The sequence below is a fragment of the Pan paniscus genome, chromosome 1 (assembly GCF_029289425.2).
Source record: "Pan paniscus chromosome 1, NHGRI_mPanPan1-v2.0_pri, whole genome shotgun sequence".
NCBI classification, from domain to species: domain Eukaryota; kingdom Metazoa; phylum Chordata; class Mammalia; order Primates; family Hominidae; genus Pan; species Pan paniscus.
In genome coordinates, this window is record NC_073249.2 from 190,873,636 (window position 1) to 190,897,097 (window position 23,462).

At 37.3% G+C, this 23,462-nt stretch overlaps 1 protein-coding gene across 4 annotated transcripts in view; it reads right to left on the bottom strand.

Annotated features, from left to right (window-relative positions):
• AGO3 (argonaute RISC catalytic component 3) overlaps positions 1-23,462 on the bottom strand; it is a 141,996-nt gene that overhangs the window by 98,999 nt on the left and 19,535 nt on the right. For 3 of the 4 annotated variants that reach the window (XM_034961266.3, XM_003812581.5, XM_063608860.1), the window contains exons 4-6: positions 6,430-6,550; positions 1,311-1,519; positions 25-161 (exon numbers count right to left, since the gene is read on the bottom strand). In XM_034961266.3, coding sequence (XP_034817157.1) covers positions 25-161; positions 1,311-1,519; positions 6,430-6,550 — 467 coding nt within the window. Of the gene's footprint in view, positions 1-24; positions 162-1,310; positions 1,520-6,429; positions 6,551-23,462 lie in introns of those variants that run through there. The other variant, XM_055095463.2, reaches the window with a different exon arrangement.

Genomic DNA, 23,462 nt, shown 5'->3' on the forward strand with positions numbered 1-23,462 from the left:
AGAATATGGCTTTAGTTCCCTTACCATCGATATTAAGCATCATTTTCCACATGGCAGGCCGAACAGACTGATGGAATCCAAACCACACTTCCCTGCCCCCTCCCAGAGGGTGGTCATATCCTTCTGGAGCGGAGAAAAATGAACGCCCCACAGGCGTGTATCTACAAAAATTAAAATGGCATGTTCAATCCTTTCCTTCTCATGCAAGTATTTAAATCTGCAGAAAAGGGGAGACTAGAGCACAATTAACATAATGATGCTTATCATTATGAATATATGAAACTAAACATGTTCCAAATTTGAGAAAGCAAAAAGTATCCACTCTAAATGGAAAAAAATCTACTTAAATTTTCCTTTCTCAAAATTGTTGGTTGAAATAAGAATAAATTTTATTTAAAATAATTTCTTAAAAATAGGTTTTAAAAAGTGAACACTTCCGACCTTAAAAATGTTAACAAGTAAATAATTATTGAACAAAAAGGTATTTCTATAAATGTGTTTGCAAGACATACTATTTTTCTTTAAAAAAAAAACATACTGAGTCAGGTGTGGGGGCTCACACCTGTAATCCGAGCACTTTGGGAGGCTAAGGTGAGAGGATTACTTGAGTCCAGGAGTTTGAAACCAGCCTGGGCAACATAGGGAGATTCCATCTCTACAAAAAAAAAAAAAAAAAAAAAAAAAAATTTTTTTTTAATTAGTCAGGCATGATGGTGCATACCTGTGGTCCCAGCTACTCAGAAGGCTGAGGTAGGAGGATTGCTTAGGCCTGGGAGGTTGAGGCTGCAGTGAACCATGATTGTGCCACTGCACTACAGCCTGGGTGAGAGAGTGAGACCATGTCTCAAAAAAAACCCAACCAAACAATAAAAAATACACGGGTACACATGCGCTCACACACAGGAGCATACCCTACACATGTGAGGTCCTAGGGTTATTAAAAAAAAGCAATTCAACACAATTTGATATTGTTGTATAAACAGTGAAATTACTTTTAAAACAAGATAACTAAATAAATACATCTGAAAATAGATCTGTTAAGACTTTTAGATCCTAAGAGAAAGGGTGAGATATTTTTCTATAAAATTATTCATGAGACTAGCTAAGCTAATGACGTATAGTTACTTGCAAAAGCCAGATAATTTTCTGTAACGTACTCCTGTCAATGAATTTGTATGGATGCTATTCTTGTTCAACATTTCAGTTGAACAATCAAAATATATGACAAATAAAGGTTTAACCAAGGGAAGCCTGCACAATTCATTCTTGGGAGTTTAAAATCTAAAGAGAAAAAAAGCAGAAGCACCCACTTCATGGAGGGCAGATGTCGTAGCACCACATCAACGGCATGGACAGGGTTAGTGCTGATTGGCTTGTCTAATTCCAGTGGCTCAGGCAAGGTCCGTCCTGTCAGTACTTCATGCAGTAGGTGCCAACTCACCCGAGAGACAAATTTGATTGACACCTTGAAAGGTCGATCTTTTCCACCTTCCCCGGGTAAAGTAACGTCTAAATCTACCTGTTGATGGGAAAAGAGTCAACTGGTAAATGTTGAAAAAGATAAATACAATTATTTTAGATTTAACTTATAAAAATATCTAAGAGAAAACATGGCAAAAATAAAGTCAATAGACTAAAATATACCATTTATTTTTTTTGTAGATAAAATTTAAATAACATAGTTACTCGTGCCAGCATTATGTGTCATTGCAAAATACTGGAAACTACCCTAAATGCTCTAACATTTATGCGGCTATGAAAAAAGAATGAGGAAAATCTCTTGAAACTGCCATGGAATAAATTTCCAAGCTATACTATTAAGTGACAAAAGCAAAGTACAAAAGATTACAAATATTATGACATCTTTTGTGTGAGAAAGGAGGAAAATAGTCACATATCTGCTTACTTCTGCAAAAAGAAACACAGGAAGCATGAACCAGAAACAAAGAAACTAGTTACTTTCAAAGGATGGGAGGGAATGGACTGGAAAAAATAAGGACAGAACAATTCTGAGTATATGTTTTGGTATACTTTTGAAATTTGGAAGCATATTAAAGTTCTACATATTAAAAAAAAAAAAAAAAAAGGCCAGGCGCAGTGGCTCATGCATGTAATCCCAGCACTTTGGGGGGCTGAGGCAGGCTGATCACTTGAGGTCAGGAGTTCGAGACCAGCTTGGCCAACATGGTGAAACCCTGTCTCTACTAAAAATACAAAATTAGCTGGGTGTGGTGGTGCATGCCTGTAATCCCAGCTACTCGGGAGGCTGAGGCACGAGAATCATTTGAACTCAGGAGGCAGAGGGTGCAGTGAGCCAAGATCACACCACTGTGCTCCAGCGTGGGCAACAGAGTGAGGCTCAAAAAAAAATAAATAAATAAAATAAATATATATTATATATTTATAAATTTATAATTTATAATATAAATTTATATATTATTTATAATTCATATATTTATAATAAAATATATATATATATTTAGGCTGGGTATGGTGGCTTACTCCTGTAATCCCAGCACTTTGGGACGCTGAGGCAGGAGGACTGCTTGAGCCAGGGAATTTTAAACCAACCCAGGCAACAGAGCAAGACCTAGTCTCTACAAAAAATTAAATTAGCCAGGTGTGGTGGTGCACACCTGTGGTCCTAGCTGCTTGGGAGGCTGAGGCAGTAGGATCGTTTGAGCCTGAGAGGTTGAGGCTGCAGTGAGCTGTGAGTGTGCCAATGAACTCCAGCCTGGGTTACAGAGCAAGACCCTGTCTAAATAAATAAATAAATAAATAAACAAAGGGAGTGAGGGAAAAAATTAAAACAGAATATCATAAACAGAATCAAATGAACCCAAATAAATTTCAAATAAATAACATAACCACATTGAAAAAAAAGAAAAAGGAAGCACTAATTCAAGTAACTCTTGAACACAGTATGTATACTGACAATAGTCTTAATTCTAGGGGTAGAGAAAGGGTGGATTTAGAAGAATTGCATACAAAATAAAGCCTTGAATCATTAGTAGGTTTGTTTTCTCACAAACTATTTTATATGTACTGTAGGACTGAGCAAATGAGAAGGAGTGGTGATGTTTTGAGGAGCCAGGAATCTAACTAAAGAAGAAAGATACAAATATGGAATGGAGTGAGGAAAGGAAGAATCCCATGGGGCACGGACTAGAATTGGAAGAATCGGGTGTGAACTCACGATTTCCTATATATATGTGTTAGATTTACCATATAAAGTGTAATATGTTTTTATTGTCTGTTTTATTTATTTATCTACTTATTTATAAATTTCCTACCTCTATCCATTGAAAGGGCTTAGAAGCACATATACCCCAGCAGCTGTGAACATACCAGTACCCAGATTTTCATTTCAAAATTGCATTTGCCAACTAAAAGAAACCAGAGATCCTCAGAGAAATGGTTAGTTGCAGGACTGCAGCAGAGAAAACATAAAATAAACCAGGAACATCCTGTGCCAGAAAGTAATGAAGTAGAGTCATGCACCACATAATGATTTTTGGTCCACAATGGACCCCATATACACGGTGGTCCCATTAGATTATCATGAAGCTGCCTTATACAGGTGTACCATTTAAACAATCTTTTACAATGTATTTTTACTGTACCTTTTCTATAGTTAGATACGTTTAGATACACAAATATTTACCATTGTCTTACAAGTGCCTACAGTATTCGGTATAGTAACATCCTATATAGGTTTATAGCAATAATAAACCATATTATATGGTGTATGTGTGTAGTAAGCTATACCATTCAGGTTTGCGTAAGTATACACTGTGATGATAGCACAATGACAAAATTGCCCAAGGACACATTTCGCAGAGCATATCCCCATTGTTTTAGGTGATGCAGGATTGTATTCCCCAAAAAGTGTCATTTCAAAAGGACACAGGAGTCAGCTTAAAAGAGTTCCCACTGGCCAAATCTGGGACAATCTGGGCAGTGAAATCAATAAATAGAGTAAAAGAAAATATACTCCCTTACAGCAGATTAATGAACATATGGAGAATGAATGACAGAATTAGAAAATCACCACTTCTACATAGTAATAATCCTTTCAAGCAAGAATAATCAATTGCCAAGCAAGAATAATCAAAATCTAATGAGCAACAGGATCCTTAAAAGTATCTCCCATTTCAAAATTAAAAACTTCTGTGTATCAACGGACACAACATAGTGAAAAGACAACCTGTGAAATGTAAGAAAATATTTGCAAATTATATATCTGATAAGAAGTTAATGTCCAGAATATATATAGTTAATATCCAGAATACAGAAGTTAATATCCAGAATATATATAAAGAACTCCTACAATGGTATTGATCAGTTTAGCTAAAAAAAATAAAAAATCTAAAAATAAAGAACTCCTACAACTCACTACCCAAAACCCAAAACAAACAACCCAGTTCAAAAAATGGGCAAACAACTTGACTACAGATTTCTCCAAAGAAGATATACAAATGGCCAATAAGCCTACAAAGTTATACTCAACATCACTAATTGTTGGGGGACATGCAAATCAAAACCACAATGAGATATCATCTCATGCCCATTAGGATGGTTACTATTAGAAAACGAACAAAAAAAAAAAAAACAGAAAACAAGTGTTGGCATGGAAGTGAGAGTTTGGAACTCTTGTTCACTGTTGGTGGGAATGTAAAATGATGGAGCCATTCTGGAAAACAATACAGCAGATTCTCAGAAAATTAATAATTATCACATGACCTGGCAAATTTACTTCTGGGTATATATCCAAAGAACCGAAAGCAGAGTTCAATACTTTTACATCTATGTTCATAGCAGGATTATTTGCAATAGCCAAAAGGTGTCCATTGATGCATGAAGGGATTAACAAAATGTGTTACATACATACAATGGAATATTATTCAGCCTTGAAAAGGAGATTCTAACACATGAAACAATGTGGATAAATTGTGAAATAAGCCAGTCATAAAAAGACAAACAATCTATGATTTCACTTACATGAGGTACCTAGAATACTCAAATTCAGAGACAGAAAGTACTATGGTGGTTGCCAGGGCTGAGGGGAGGGAGCAATGGATACTGTTTAATGGATATGGAGTTTCAGTTTTGAAAGATAAAGACAATTCTGGGGATGGAAGGTGGTAATAATTATACAACAATGTAAATGTGCTTAATACCACTGAAATATACCTTAAAAATGGTTAAGACGGTAAATTTTATGTTACATATGTTTTATCACAATTACAAAAAGAATCTCCCTACAAGATGCTTATTAACTACAAGGAGGAAAAGAATACCCCAATAGGAGAAAACTGGCAGACACCAATTTAATCAACTGACCAAAGTTAACATCACCAATAATCACCAATAATGGAACAAATACATACTGCGTGCTTCCTGATATGATGCACTGATAAGGAAAGAATGGTTATATAATATTCCTGCCAATAATACATAACCAGAATGTAATCAAGGGGAAGTATCAGACAAACCCAGACTGAAGGACATTCTACAAAATAATTTGCCGATAATCTTCAACTACGTTACTGTCATGAAGGATAAAAAAAGGCTGGGGAAAGAACGACATGGTATCTATATCATGATCCTGGACTGGATTCTGTAACAGAGGAGAAAAATAATACTAAAGGGCATCACTGGAAAAACTGGTAAAACTGGAATTTGTATTGTTGATTAAATAAAAGTATCATATCAATGTTAAATTTAATGAACTTGATAACTGTACAAGGGTTTTTATCATTGTTCATAGGAATATACATTAAAGTATTAAATACTGGCAGAGCGCAGTGGTACTCCCAAAATCCCAGAACTTTGGGAGGTTGAGCTGGGTGGATTACTTGAGGTCAGAAGTTTGAGACCAGTCTGGCCACCATGGCAAAACCCCGTCTCTACTACAAACACAAAAAAATTAGCCAAGAGTGGTAGCACGTGCCTGTAATCCCAGCTACTCAGGACGCTGAGGTACAAGAATCACTTGAATCTGGGAGGCAGAGGTTGCAGTGAGCTGAGATCACACTACTGCACTCCAACCTAGGTGACAAAGCGAGACCCTGTCTCAAAATAAAATAAAATAAAATAAAATAAATATTAATGGGGCATGGTATGTGTAACCTACTTGTGAATGGTTCAGGAAAAAATAAGTATGTATGTACAAGAGAGAAAGAAAAAAATAAAACAAAGGTGGAAATGTTCAGAACCTCAGTGAATCTACATAAAGGGTGTATGAGAGTTCTCTGCATGATTCCTGCAACTTTTCTTTAAGTTTGAAATTATTTCAAAACAAAAAGTTAAAAACAATCAGTGATAAATACTCACATATATATGGACTGTAATAAAAATGGTAATAAATGCGTGTAAAAGGAGACACTTCAAAAATATACCTTTCCAATACAGGAATGCATATCTTACCCCTGTAGTTGCCACAGGAAGTGGATTGGCGGTGTAAAGACTTCTTTTTCCATCATAAACTGGTCTACGGTCTCCAAATATAGTTACTTTAAAATGCTGAACCATTGAGTCAACCACCTCCCTAAAGAAGGGAAACAATATATTCACATAATCCTCTGTAAGATGAAACATAAAAATATTAACAGAAGTAATTTCTGCCACTGTATAAAGCTGTCAAAATTCTAAAAAATATTCATATATGATAAAGATTTTGCTTTTAGAACCTTGGCTTAAGACACCAAAAAGATTGATTATTGCCAAAAGATGACATACATTTCACTAGACAGAGAAGAATGAAGCAAGCATATTACTTAATCATTCCAGGATACATCTGACCTGCAAAATATTCTTAGAAAGTGATTCAAAATCTCTTTTACCATCTCTAAGCACTCCCTAACATATTAACTTCTTTCTCCAAGAGTACTCTTTCCTCTGTGCCAAGAAGACACCTAGTACATATCTCTATTAGGACACTTTGTCTATTATAATGATTATATATTTTCAATTCTTCTAACTGTGAGCCTCCTGAGAGCAGCAAACATACCTGTGTTCCTTTCTCCTCCCATCCTTACAGTACCTAGCTAGTAAGGATATTATAAAACCTCCATTTTTACCCAGCAAACATCTGAGCCAATGTAACTGACACAGAAAGATATTCAAGACTTATATATTCAAAACTTACAGACTATATAGGAAATACCAAATTTTCACAAATCAATATGTATTTTTTGTACACACATTTGTAAAAGCAGAGAAACTGAAAGGATATATTCCAAATGGTGGTTACCTCTAGAGAGGGAAGTGACAGGATTACAGGGTCACTTTTATTTTGTTTATAAAATCTAAATATATTACAATGAGAATGTACTCACATAGTATTGATATAATCTAAAACTAATTTAAAAGATTCAAGGCCAGGCACAGTGGCTTACGCCTGTAATCCCAGCACTTTGGGAGGCCAAGGCAGGTGGATCACCTGAGGTCGGGAGTTTGAGACCAACACGACCAACATGGAGAAACCCTGTCTCTACTAAAAATTCAAAATTAGCCGGGTACAGTGGCGCATGCCTGTAGTCCCAGCTACTTGGGAGGCTGAGGCAGGAGAATCGCTTGAACCCAGAAGGCGGAGGTTGTGGTGAGCCGAGATCACGCCATTGAACTCCAGCCTGGGCAACAAGAGCAAAACTCTGTCTCAAAAAAAAAAAAAAGAGAGAGAGATTCAAGTCTACCTCAGTTAAGTGGGGCAAGAACCCAGCATTTTCTGGAACAATAAAAACATCAAGCTGACTGGATACCCAGAGCGATTTTCTACATGGCACAAAGTTTCTATTTTTTCCCTCCCTTTTCAATTTTGTTTTACTGAAACTACTGAAAACAATATCAAGCCTCTTCTAGAGTAAATTTTACAACAAAAATTTGATTCACCTATTCATTTTTGAGTTCAAAGCAAATTTCAATAATTTTCTGCCATTTTAAGTTTTCCTTTGTGGCCACTATTACTAAATCTGGTTTCTTTCTTTTTCTTTTTTTTTTTTTTTTGAGATAGCGTCTTGCTCTGTCACGCAGGATGGAGTGCAGTGGTGCGATCTCGGCTCACTGCTACCTCCGCCTCCCAGGTTCCAGCAATTCTCCTGCCTCAGCCTCCCAAGTAGCTGAGATTACAGGCGTGCACCATCACGTCCAGCTAATTTTTGTATTTTTAGTAGAGACAGGGTTTCACCATGTTGGCCAGGCTGGTCTCGAACTCCTGACCTGGTGATCTGCCCGCCTCGGCCTCCTAAAGTGCTGGGATTAGAGGCATGAGCCACTGCGCCCAGCCAAAATCTGGTTTCTTAGGTGAAATTTTACAGATCTAATTTGTTGGGATGTTTTAACCATTTTGTCATTTTTTTTTTTTAACTCAACAGTAAACTGGTATAATTTCAACCTTACGAATTCTGGGAAACCCAATCAAATCACTCTAAGGATCAAAATGGAGGAGACTGAAATACCAGGGCCAAAACATCTTAGGAATAAAAAATATCCTGCTTTAACTTAAACAGAGTTACAAGAAAAAAAAACCCATTAAAAAGTGGGCAAATGACATGAACAGACACTTCAAAAGAAGACATACATGCAGCCAACAAGCATATGAAAAAATGCTCAATATTATTGATCATTAGAGAAATACGAATCGAAACCACAATGAGATACCATCTCATGCCAGTCAGAATGGCTACTATTAAAAAGTCAAAAAATAACAGACGTTGGCAAGGTTGTGGAGAAAATGGAATGTTTATACACTGTTGGTGAGAGTGTAAATTAGTTCAACCATTGTGGAAAGCAGTGTAGCAATTCCTCAAAGACGTAAAAAGAGAACTACCATTTAACCCAGCAATCCCATTACTAGGTATATATCCAAAGAAATATAAATTGTTCTATCATAAAGACACATGCATGTGTATGTTCACTGCAGCACTATTCACAATAGCAAAGACATGGAATCAACCTAAATGCCCATCAATGGTACACTGGATAAAGAAAATGTGGTACATATACACCATGGAATACTATGCAGTCATAAAAAAGAACAAGATCATGTATTCTGCAGAACATGTATGGAGCTAGAGGCCGTTATCCTTAGCAAACTAACACAGGAATAGAAACCCAAATACTGCATGCTCTCACTTAATAAGTGGGAGCTAAATGATGAGAACATATGGACCCATAGAGGAGAACTATAGACAATGGGGTCTACCAGAGGGTAGAGGGTAGGAGGAGGGAGAGTATCAGGAAAAATAACTAATGGGTACTAGGCTCAATACCTGGGTGACAATAAACCCATGACACAAATTTACCTATATAACAAACCTGTACATATACCTCTGAACTTAAATACATATATATGTTCATATATAAATGTATACTTATATATCAAAGCAGGATATATACATACACATATACAATTTTTTGCTACAATTTTGGCAAAAAAAAATATATATCCTGCTTTGATGCCTAACACATAGTATATCCTCAATAAATGCTCTAACAGTGAATAACCTACCTCAGTGAAATGCTGGAACTTCCAATGGAATATATCTAGAGCTGAATTCAACACATCTTGTCAGAGTTACATGTGGTTATCTTCTGTTCGCTACTCCTCTTTAATTAATAGTATCTCCATCTTCCCAGTTACCCAGATTCAAAACTTGGCTCATCTCTTCACCCAACTGGTTGTTGACACCACGTCTTTGCAGTATTTCTTATACTAGTCCTTTACTTTCCATTCCCGATTACCACAATCCTAAAGAAAAGCCTCATGTCCTTGTACCTGGATTATTTTAAGTTTTTCTTTTTTATGTTCATAGTTTTTTTTTTTTTACTCCAACCCAATTTACATTCACTGTTAAATAATTTCCCAAGCCCCATTTTTATTCCTTGGGTACAAAAAATTTAATCATACTCCTCAGTTCATGGTGTGTTATCATCATCTGTATAATATCCCTCTTCTAACTGATTTTCTTTCCATCTCCATTTCCTAACCCCATTCCCCTTCCCAAGAAGTTATTCTTCTAATTTGTTTGATGAACATTCTTCTATTTCTATGTATACCTACTTTTACCCTCTGCATTAGATGTTTTAAAACCTATTCACGTTGCTGTGGTATATTTATTATGGTATATTTATTTTTATTATTTTTAAAAGATTTATCTGTAAAAAATTGGTTGTATACAATTTCAGTGACTTGGTTCATTGTTTCTGATTGATGCAAAGTACTCCACATGTTGTCTATCCACTCCCCCAGCATTGCAGATTCACAGTATCTTTAATTGCAACACCCAAAAACAATGTTGAAATGAATTATCTCCTTACATGTCCCCTTATGAACCCATGTGAGAATTAATCTCTGCTTACAGACACAGAAACAGACTGTTAGGTCAAAATGAATCTTATCAAGTAAATGATGAACTGCCAAATTGTTCTCAAGAATGACTACACTAACCTGCACTCCTTGAGGCTCCTATTTCCCTGCGTCCAGCCAATATGTGGCATTATCCAGCTCTGCTTTCTAATTTTTGTTAGCCTAATCGGTATAAACTAAAAGCATGTTTTAATTTAGATTTCTCTTATTACTAATGAATTTGAGAACATCATCAAATTAAATTTCACCTTATGACTTCAAGCTTTTGAGGTATTAAGAAATACTTTCCTAATACAAAGTCAAAAAGATAAATTATGTTTTATTAACTTTACAGTTTTGTCTACATTTTTTGGTTCTTCTTTATAAACAGCAAGGACCCAATTTTATTTATCTCCATCTAGTGAGCAGGTTTCTTCATGCCACCTACTAAACGGCTTATACTTAACTAATCAATTTGTAATGGCATTTTTATCTCATTCACTTCCCATATATAAATCAATCTGAGTTCTCTATACTGTCCCAGTGTTCTGTTTGTCTGTTCTTGTGCCAGTACAAGATGTTTTCTTTCTTTTTTTTTTTTTGAGAGGGAGTCTCGCTCTGTCACCCAGGCTGGAGTGCAGTGGCGTGATCTCGGCTCACTGCAAGCTCCCCCTCCTGGGTTCACACTATTCTCCTGCCTCAGCCTCCCGAGTAGCTGGGACTACAGGCACCCGCCACCATGCCTGGCTAATTTTTTGTATTTTTAGTAGAGATGGTGTTGCCAAGATGGTCTCGATCTCCTGACCTCGTGATCCACCCGCCTTGGCCTCCCAAAGTGCTGGGATTACAGGTGTGAGCCACTGCGCCTGGCCAGTACCGTATGTTTTCACTAGAGTGTTTATTATGGGGCAGGGTAAGTTTCCCTACTTTTTCTAAGTATACTTGAACACTGGAATAATTTTCCACCTTAGAAAACTATCAATACCATATGGAAAGGAAACATATCTAGTGCCCTACATATAGTAAGTAATTAATAAATATCTGTTGGTTAAGAAACCTCCAACAACACATACTTGGAAGACATGACTAGCATGTTAAAAACATAAATTACTATGTTAAAAGCTACTAACAACTACAACAATGAACAAAATAAAGAAGAAACATAATAAGGGTAACTGTAATACCTAAACACTTAACGTCCAAACACTTCAACTGTAATAAGAACAAATTAGAGAATCTCAACTTACCCACTGCTGCTGTGGAAAAGGGTACAAGCCCCAAATGAGCTAACAGTATGATGTAGCTTCCTCAAAAGTAAAAAACTGAGGTTGCATATATTTAAGTACTCAGATAACCCACTTAATAAGGCAGGTAACTATCCCACCATATATTAAAACAGATCATTTTACATCTTGGAGTACTCTGTTCAATTTGTGAAAAATTTAAGACCCTAAAAATTCAAATATAACGAGAAGGAGGCAATCCTGATAGGAAATCATGTAATATGAGTAAAAATAAATCAAACCAAGTCTGGTTTGGAATAGGAAAGTCTTAGTCTGGAATAGGAAAAACTCAAAGAAAATTACAGAATAAGTTTTTGGCTATTTTGATAGATTGTCATGTGAAAAACTGAGTAGAAAGAACTAGGAAAAATAGTTGGAACATTAGACATTTTGGAACGAAATTTTCAGGATTTTCTAACCACCAGAGTTATTCAAAAGTAAATTACACTACCTTATAAAGTACCTGAGTTCATCTTTGCTAGAACTGTTCAAAGAGCAGCTATATGACCAACTGTCAGGGAAGATATAAATTTAAGATTAAAATGAAATATCTGCGATACCCTCTTATAGTAAAATTTAATTTAAAAAATACCAAACAATGGCCAGGCGCGGTGGCTCACACGTGTAATCCCACCACTTTGGGAGGCCGAGGCAGGCGGATCAAGAGGTCAGGAGATTGAGACCATCCTGGCTAACACGGTGAAACCCTGTCTCAACTAAAAATATTAAAAAGAAAAAATTAGCAGGACTTGGTGGCGGGTGCCCGTAGTCCCAGCTACTCGGGAGCCTGAGGCAGGAGAATGGTGTGAACCCGGGAGGTGGAGCTTGCAGTGAGCCGAGATCGCACCACTGCACTCCACCCTGGGCAACAGAGCGAGACTTCATCTCAAAAAAAATAAATAAATAAAAATAAAAAAAGAAAAGAAACATTGTAGATTTTATCATGGTAAATCGTATCATGGCATTAGATATTACTTTTATGAATAATTACACTTACATTTGACAATTTAGTTCAGAGCCTTAAGGAAATAGCATTGGAATTCTATAGTATACGGGTCAATTTTTCCACTTGACAGTTTTTTAAGTTCATAACTGACAAAACCTATGCTACAAAGAGAGTCATCTTTCATGAGGGCCAAGAGTTATATTATTTTTTTAACCTCTCACTAATATGACACAATTAATTCATATATTTAGAATTTTTTTTAAAGAGATGGGGTCTCACTATGTTGCCCATGCTGGTCTCCAACTCCTGGGTTCAAGCAATCCTCCTGTCTCAGCCTCCCAGAGTGTTGAGATTACATGTGTGAGCCACTGTGCCTGGCCAAATTCATATATTTAGAATTTTAGCGAAAAAAAAAATTTTTTTTTTTGAGACCAGGTCTTGCTCTGTTGCCCAGACTTGAGTGCAGTGATGTGATCATAGCTCACTGTAACCTAAAACTCCTGAGTTCAAGTGATCCTCCTGCCTTAGCCTTCTGAGTAACTGGGAATATGGGCATCCAGCAGATTTTAGTATGCAAGCTAACAAAATGGCAAATCTAGGGACAGTAAATTCTCATTTCTTATCTCAAAGGATATTATGGAAAAGGGTAGTTTATTAGAATCTTTAATAGGTAGGCATGTGGAGCTAGAGAAAAAACACTCTTTAGAACAGTAATTTATCTAGTTTCCTAAGCCATCTAGTCAGCTATAGTAGCAAAGGTGCTATTATATTACGATGAAACTTGGAATTGGGAAACTACCAGCCTGAGAAACCTTTAAAATATATGATAATGTAAGTACCGAAATAAGAAGGCATGAGTTTTTAGTCCCATTCTGTCACTAAGTTGTTAAGAAAGTTATTTAACTTCTCTGACTTGAGTTTCTTTATCAATAAAAATGAGATAACAGTCTCAGGAACCAAATGGAATATTAGTGAAAATAATTTGAAGATTAAAAAAGCAAATATGTATAATAATATTTTTATATTAAAATTTAAGCATAATTATCTCACAAATATATTTTAAGAATTATACTGAAGTCTTCCAAATAACAAATGAATACACTACAATGTTTTAGCATCAAATATAGTAAATTAACACAAATAATGAATAATTCTGGTAATTAACATAAACTGATAACTGAGTTTCCTCTATGTTTTATGACACTAGTCTTTTATTATAACAATAGGGTTAGGAGTGGAATCTTTTGTTCAAATACAGTACTTTTAGCAAAATATTTAAGTGTATATTGTTAAACAAGTTCTTAGCTTACCATAAGTAGTAAAACTAGACTAATAAAAATACATAAAATATTTTAACTTCTAAAACAGTGCTTGGGAAAGTAATTTGGGAAATAAAATCTGAGTAAACACAGATAAGAATGTCTAACCAATCTTTAGTGGCTTCCTTTCACTAATAACCTTAGTCTGAGAAGAAAAGAATTCTTGCAGAATTATACTGTGATGCATTTTTTAGAACGTCACGCGAGAATTTAAGAATCCTTAAGAATAATTGGTAATAACTCCAAAAAAGGAAATCTACCTGAATACATTAGATCTTCTAAAGGGGTACAGCCTATCCTACCACCCTGACTTCAATCACTACTTCCTACATTCTGATACCAACTCTTTTGACTCCATCATGCTCTGGTGCACAGATTATAAAGTAAAATTTAATAATAATTTCATTAAGTCCCATTTTACCACCTGACTTATACAGCAGAAAAATGGGAAGAGAGAAACTTTAATGTAAAAAAGAGGAGAGCAAATTATTTTCCTGTGAGTTGTAATTACTATAAGCTTATAGAGATCCACCTCCATCTCACTTTATTAGGTACCTCTTAATTCTCTGCTCCCAAAAGACAGAATGAAAAATATTATTCTAGTCTACAGAAGACAACATGAAAGAATATTTTCCCCAAAAGTCTACTGACATTATCCATGGCTACAATAAACGAATGTGTCACTACAGTATAGACAGAAAGAAGATTGCTAAGGTATAACAAAATGTCAAAATCATCCAGAGGTTTATAAAACACAACTAAAACAGCTGGCAGTCTCTCTTTGTATCCTTCCAATCTCTAACTTATCTTTATTACTCTGTGGTTACTAGCAGAGAAGGTAGCCAATAAATACTTGTGCAACAAGATAAAGTTTAAGGTATGCAAAACAGAGAAGAGAGGGATTATATTTTAGATCTTTTTTCTTTTTTTTTTTTTTGAGACAAGGTCTGGCTCTGATGCCCAGGCTGGAGCGCAGTGGTGCAATCTCAGCTCACAGCAACCTCTGCCTCAAGCCATCCTCCTGTCTCAACCTCCCGAGTAGCTGGGACTACAGGAGTGTGCCACCATGCCCAGCTAATTTTTGTATTTCTTGTAGAGACAGAGTTTCATCATGTTGCCCAGGCTGGTCTTGAACTCCCAAGATCAAGTGATCTGTCCACCTCAGCCTCCCAAAGTGCTGGGTAGAACAAAATTTTTTTTTTTTTTTTTTTTGATATGGAGTCTTATTCTGTCGCCTAGACTGGAGTGCAGTGGTGGATCTCGGCTCATTGCAACCTCCACCTCCCGGGTTCGAGTGATTCTTCAGACTCAGCCTCCTGGGTAGCTGGGATTACAAACGCACACCACCATGCCTGGCTAATTTTTTTATTTTTAGTAGAAACGGGATTTCACCATGTTGGCCGGCTGATCTCGAACTCCAGACCTTGTGATCTGCCCGCCTTGGCCTCCCAAAGTGCTGGGATTACAGGCGTGAGCCACCACGCCTGGCCAGGACAAATTTTTAATACTTTTTTCTTTTTTTAAAGATACAGATCTTGCTCTGTCACCCAGAGGATGGAGTGCAGTGGTGCAATCATGGCTCACTGCAGCCTCCAACTCCTGAAGTGAGCAATCCTCTCACCTCAGCCTCCTGAGTAGCTAGGACTATAGGTATACACCATTATACCTGGCTAATCTTTAAATTTTTCATACAGAAGGGGTCTCCCTATGTTGCCCAGGCTGGCCTTGAAATTCTGGCCTCCAGCACTCCTCCTGCCTTGGCCTCCCAAAGTGCTGGAATTACAGGCCTCACATGTGCCACTGCACTTGGCCAAAATTTTAATAATTTATAATATAAAATCGATACTGAGCATTTTTGTTTTTTTGAGATGGAATCACACTCTGTTGCCCAGGCTGGAGTGCAGTGGCACAATCTCTGCTCACTGCAACCTTCACCTCCCAGGTTCAAGCAATTCTCATGCCTCAGCCTCCCGACTAGCTGGGATTACAAGCGCGTGCCACCACGCCCAGCTAATTTTTGCATTTTTAGTAGAGACGGGGTTTCACCATGTTGGCCAGGCTGGCTGGTCTCAAACTCCTGACCTCAAGTGATCTGCCTGCGTCAGCTTCGCAAAGTGCTGGGATTACAGGCATGAGCCACTGAGCTCAGCTCATACAGAGCATTTCACTATACACTATGTTTGTAGTCATTTCATATGTGAATTATTTTTATCAGGCCACTGACTTCTTTTTTTTGTTTTTGAGACAGTCTCACTCTGTCGCCCAGGCTGGAGTGCAGTGGTATGATCTCAGCTCACTGCAACCTTCACCTCCTGGGTATAAGCAATTCTCGTACATCAGCCTCCCAAGTAATCCAAGCTGGGATTACAGGCATGTACCACAATGCCCAGCTAATTTTTGTATTTTTAGTAGAGATGGGGTTTCACCATGTTGGCCAGGCTGGTCTCAAACTCCTGGGTTCAAGTGATCTGCCCACCTTGGCCTCCCAAAGGGCTGAGATTACAGGCGTGAGCCACTGCACCAGGCTGGGCCACCAACTTCTTAACAACCATGTGTAATGGCGCATTTTCAGTCTCTATACGCCTGGCTTTGTTTAGCATTTGCCACTGTAATCAAACTTTGTTCCTTGAAAATCATGATCCTTAAGGCCAGGTGCAGTGGCTCATGCCTGTAATCCTAGCAACTTTGGGAGGCCGAGGTGGGCGGACTGCCTGAGCTCAGGAGTTTGAGACCAGCGTGGGCATCACAGTGAAACCCTATCTCTACTAAAAATATAAAAAAATTAGCCAGGCATGGTGGCATGCACCTGTAGTCCCAGCTACTCAGGAGGCTGAGACAGAATTGCTTGACCCTGGAAGGCGGAGGTTGCAGTCAGCCAAGATCACATGATCATGCCACTGAATTCCAACCTGGGCGACAGAGCGAGACTCCATCTCCAAAAGAAAAAAAAAAACAAAACAAAAAAAGAAAATCATGATCCTTACCTTGCCTTCTCTGAAATAGCTTCTACTTTGTCCTGGTTCTCCTATCTTTCCAATCCCTGTGTGTCTTCACTGGCAAACCTGAAATAATAGTATCTCAGAGATCTAGTCTCAGTTCTTTTATTTTTACATACTTCCCCAGTTTTTAACTATCACCTACATGCTGACGAATCACAATCTCCATTTTGACTTATCTCCTGACACTTAGCTAGACACTTATTTCCAATAACCTATTGAACTTCTGCCATTTTGATGTTTCTTATGCAATTCAACCTCCAAATATTCAAAATAGTATACTAAAACCTGGTCCCTTCAGAATCTATATTTCTGTTAAAACCATTACTAATGCACCAGCTAGGAACTATGAAGCCATTCTTATCTCTATCCTTTCCTTACATACCTAAATTGTTCATTCTTTTTCTAAATCTTCCATCTATGCCCTCCGTCATCACTATTGCCACTGTGTCTTTGAACATATTACCTATAATCCAGAAAAATATGTACCAGAGGTGCCAAGGGGTATGCTGAAGTATGAGGAAAAATTAGACATATTTATATTTAATTTTCAGTGAACAATTAGGAATTAAGATTTACTAATATTCATGAGTATGGATTGATACTGGTGCCTTCAGTTATTCCATATTAGATGGTCAGGTGCAACACACGGTACACCAGGAATCCTAGGAGAGTAATGGGAGTTCTGCAACACATAAGAGTTAAGGTCTGACACAGTGGCTCATGCCTGTAATTCCAACACTTTGGGAAGCTGAGGTGGGCAGATCGCTTGAGACAAGGAGTTCAAGGCCAGCCTGGGCAACATGGCGAAATCCCGTTTCTATAAAAAATACAAAAATTAGCCGGGCATGGTGGTATGTGCCTGTAGTCCCAGCTACTATGAAGGCTGAGGTGGGAGGATTGCTTGGGCCCAGGAGGGTGAGGCTGCAGTGAGCCATGTTCACGCCACTGCACTCCAGCCTGGGTGACAGAGTGAGACTCCTGTCTCAATTAAAAAAAAAAAAAAAGTTAACAGTGTACCTCTCGTTCATTCATTTTCAGCACACTGCAACTTTCTGTAGTTCAAGTGTGTGACACATATTCAGTCAGGGTTTTTTGTACCATTAATCTGAAAAGTTTAAGTTATTTAAATATATTTTTAAATAGTTCATTTCAAAATTTTCTTTCTCATCTTTAATTTTTCTACAGTTACATATTAAAACAGTAGTACACGCCAATAAATTATAGTTTTTGAAATGTGTGTGCATTTATATCTATATGTATTTTTTGGTCAAACAAATTTTAATTAATGGGGACGTGTGATCAATGGTTTGAAGACCGCTAACCTAGACTACTACAACAGCCTTCCAAATGTTCTCCAGGACTCAAGTCTTTCTCATCTCTCATTCACCACACTGTCATCAAGTATGGTCCTAAATACCGATATTCTTCATTTGTTTAAAAGGTTCCATTGGCTCTCTACTATTTCTGAATTCACAAGCCTTAGCACGGATTTCAGATTCTTCATAACCTACTCCCTAGCTAACTCTTCAGACTCATCTCTAGCTACTCTATTTATACTGGCCTGTTTCTGTTATACCAACATGTCATACCTTTGCTCATGCTGTCTATGTGGATTATTCTTTCTCCCTGTCCACTGGACAACTTCATGTTGTAGCATATATCAGCACAGGCAGGTGCTGCATAACTTTTCAGTCAATTACAGACCACATATATGATGGTGGTCCCATAAGATGATATATTTTTACTGTACCTTTTATGATACAATTATTTTGCTCAAATACCATGTGATACACCACATCCTCCTCCTTACCCAAAGGCAGGAATCATTACTCTTTCATCACAGTACATAATGTGCATATCACAGAATTTGTCACTCCATATGGAATTTAAAACTTTAAAGAGATCATGTTTTATCTATCGTGTTATTGCTAGAACCTAGCACAGTGCCTGACACAAAACAGGAGTAAACAGTTACTGAAAACATAGAGAAGATTCAAAAATGATCTTTAAGTTTCCGTATATCCTGTAAATCTAGTACCAATAGCATAGTACTTTGGTATAAACATGTGGTAAGTTCAGATAAATGGTTTAAATAGATTTAAGTTAACCTAACAAACTGGAGCAGGTTAAAGTAAACAAATCAAGGTACATTCATATAATAGAACACTATACAGCTACTGTAATTTATATCTACACAAATAGATAGATGTTGGTAATAATACCTTATGTACTAGTCCCTTGTGTGTAAATATTTGTTAATTTATGAAAGTATCTTCAAATTTCAAATATACTATAGGAATATTAGTCAAAAGGCTAATTTCTACTTAGTATTGTATTTAGATGCCACTCTAAAAGAATTTTGAGATGTGAAATAATTACCATCTGTTAACTTTCCTATCTTCCAAGTGATTAAAAGGAAAATAAAACTTATTTATTAGCTGACATATTTTGTATAATAGTTTCCCCAAGATCACTAAACACTCAAAACTATACCATTTGGTTTTTACTGGTAGTGTTTTCTGAAGTATGTTGTCTAAATCATTTTAATATAGAACCCTTCTATAGATATGACAACAAAATCACAAGCGACAAAAGAAAAAATAAGTTAGACATCATCAAAATTTTAAAAGTTTGTGCTTCAAAGGACACCATCAAGACAATGAAGATGCAACATGTATAAACAGAGAAAAATTTTGCAATCATATATCTAATAAGGGACTTTTATCTAGAACATATAATGAACTCCTATAACTCAATAACAAAAAGACAAATGACCCAATTTAAAAATGGGCAGGCAGGCACAGTGGCTCATGCCTGTAACCCCAGCACTTTGGGAGGGTGAGGCGGGTGAATCACCTGAGGTCAGAGGTTCGAGACCAGCCTGGCCAATATAGTGAAACCCCATCTCTACTAAAAACTACAAAAATTAGCCAGGCATGGTGGTATACACCTGTATTCTCTGCTACTTGGGAGGCTGAGGCAGGAGAATCGCTTGAACCTGGGAGGTGGAAGTTGCAGTGAGCTAAGATCGTGCCACTGCACTCCAGCCCGGGCAATAGAGTAAGACTCTGTCTCAAAAAAAAAAAAAAAAAAAATTAGCAAAGGCCTAAATAGACATTTCTCCAAATAAAATATACAAATGACCAATAAGTACATGAAAAATGCTCAACATCAGTCATCAGGAAAATGCAAGTCACAACGACAATGAGATACAACTTCACATCCACTAGGATGGCTATAATTTTTAAAAAGACAAATAATAACATATTGGTGAGAATATGGGAAAACATCTTCATACACTGCTAGTGGGAATGTAAAATGGTGCAGACACTGCCTTCTTTTTTTTTTTTCTTTTTGGTAGAAATGATGTCTTGCTACATTGCTCAGGCTGGTCTTGAATTCCTGGACTCAAGTGATCCTTTCGCCTCAGCATCCCAAAGTGTTGGGATTACAGGCATGAGCCACCATGTCTGGCTGGTGCAGCCACTTTGGAAAAGAGTCTGGCAGTTTCTTAAAAGGTTAAATATAGAGTTATCATATGATATCACTCTTAGGTATATATCCAACATAAATGAAAATGTATGTCCACACAAAATCCTGTACATGAATGTTTATAGCAGCATTATTTGTAGTAGTCAAAAATGGCAACAACCCAAATGTCCACCAAATGATGGATAAACAAAATGTATTATATCCATACAATGGAATATTATTCAGCAATAAAAAGGAATAAAGTACAGTTATGCATCACTTAACGATGGGGATATGTTCCAGGAAATGCATTATCATTTTGTTGTGTGAACATCATAGAATGTGCTTACACATACCTAGATAGTAGAGCCTACTACACATCTAAGCCATATACACATCTAAGCTATATGGTATGGCTTATTACTCCTGGGCTACAAACCTGTACATCACATTACTATACTGAATACCGTAGGCAACTGTAATACAGTGGTATTTGTGTATCTAAACATAAAAAGGTACAGTAAAAATACGGTATTATAATCTTATGGGACCACCATCATACATGTGGTCTGTAATTTACTGAAAAGTTATGCAGTGCCTGAATATACTGATACATGCTACAACATGAATGAATCTTGAAATCATTATGCAAAAAGAAGCCAGTCACAAAAGGCCACATGGTATATGATTCCATTTATAAGAAATATCCGGCCGGATGCAGTGGCTCACCCCTGTAATCCTAGCATTTTGGGAGGCCGAGGTAGGCAGATCATTTGAAGTCAGGAGTTTGAGACCAGCTGGGCCAACATGGTGAAATCCCACCTCTACTAAAAATACAAAAATTAGCCGGGCATGGTGGCAGGCGCCTGTAGTCCCAGCTACTCGGGAGGCTGAGGAGAACTGCTTGAACTCAGGAGGCAGAGGTTGCAGTGAGCCGCGATTGCGCCACTGCGCTCTAGCCTAGGTGACAGAGCGAGACTCTGTCAAAAAAAAAAAAAAAAAAAAAAAAAAAAGAAAGAAAGAAAGAAAGAAAGACCGACCCAGAACCGAACCGACAATCTACAGAGAAAGAAAGTAGATTAGTGATTGGCAAGGACTGTGGGGAGGGACTAATGGGCAGTGACTGCTAATGAGTATGGGGTTTCTTTTTGAGAGGATGAAATGTTCTAAAATTAGATTGAAGTGACGGCTGTACATCCTCTCTGGCAATATACTAAAAACCACTGAGGTGTACATTTTAAAATGGGTGACTTACGGCATGTAAATTATATATCCATCAAGTTATGCAAAATGAAATATGCCCCCTCTTGGCATACTATCCAACTATAACACCATAAAAAAGACATTCCTAACAGCAGAAAAGAAGTTTCTTTAAACACATTGCTGCTCTGAGATTTCCACTTAAAAAGCCAAAATTGGATCAATATAGATTTACTTTTTTCTTTCTAAAATTCAATCATCTGTCTGGGTGCAGTGGCTCAAACCTATAATCCCAGCACTTTGAAAGGCCAAGGTGGGTAGATGTCTTGAGCCCATGAGTTTGAGACCAGCCTGGGCAACATAGCAAAACTCTGTCTCTACAAAAAGTAGAAAAATTAGCCAGGCATGCTCCTGGTCTCAGCTACTCAGGATGCTGAGGTGGGAGGATTGCTTGAGCCCAGGGAGGTCAAGGCTGCAGTGAACTGTGATCGTACCACTGCACTCCAGCCTGGGTGACAGAGCGAGATCCTGTTTCAAAATAAATAAATAAAATAAAAATCATCAGCATTAAACATTATATCAATATGAAATATGCAGAAATATTTGGCATGTTATTAATCATCATAGAATATTAACAGTAACAGTAGTAAAACTGATGTTTCATTTGTAAAAGAAAACTGAGCCAAAAAAATGCAACCACAGCTGGGTGTGGTGGCTCACGCCTGTGATCCCAGCACTTCGGGAAGCCGAGGTGGGTGGATCACCTGAGGTCAGGAGTTCGAGACCAGCCTGATCAACATGGCGAAACCCCAACTCCACTAAAAATACAAACACTAGCTGGGCATGGGTGCCTGTAATCCCAACTACTCGGGAGGCTGAGGCAGGAGAATTGCTTGAACCCAGGAGGCGGAGGTTGCAGTGAGCTGAGAATGTGCCATTGCACTCCAGCCTGGGCAACAGAGTGAGACTCTGTCTAAAAAATAAATAAATAAAATAAAAATGCAACCACAATCTACTACTATTTTAAGATTCCTTCAAATTTTTATTCATGTTTTAAAATAGATATTGCAGTTATAATCATGTTGTATACATAATTTTTAACATGTATCTATTCCATTATTTAATGGTTTTGAATAAATACATATACTATCTATTCAAGGTGTATTTAGAGGTTGGACAAACTAGCATAAAATCTCAAGTTACAGAATGTATACTCTAGGTCATAATGTTTCTAAAAAATATTTGTTTTTTAGTCATTGAGACCATTCACCTATTAGAAACTAGTAACGTTTGAAATATACTTAACATACATACTCTTTTAACAAAAGCTTACATTCAATCAAAATCATTTAATAGGGGGAAAAGAAGGAAGGAAAGAATCTCCTTCCCCCACTTGGCCCCCCAACACAAAAGGGGGTGAGGAAAGGACAAAAAAAGCAATGGACAGAAAATCTAAAGAATAAATTTGTAGAAAGGTTGACCCACAAAATGATTCACTAGCATTTCCTGGATATTGTGTCTAAGAAGACTCCAACTAAAGTGGCAACTGTTTGGCTATAATACATCTTTCTACTATTATGATTAATGCCTTAGTGCCAAATATTTGTTCATGTGGCATATGGACAAGAAAAATTTCATGCACGATAATTTAAGTATTAAAACATTTAAGTCACTTAGAGGAGAATCACTATGACTTTATAGAAGGCAACAATATAATTTTTTTTTGTTGTTTTTTGAGACGGAGTCTTACTCTGTTGCCAGGCTAGAGTGCAGTGGCACGACGTCGGCTCACTGCAACCTCTGCCTTCTGGGTTCAAGCAATTCTCCTGCCTCAGTCTCCCGAGTAGCTGGGATTACAGGCGCCCGCCATCACATGCAGCTAATTTTTGTACTTTT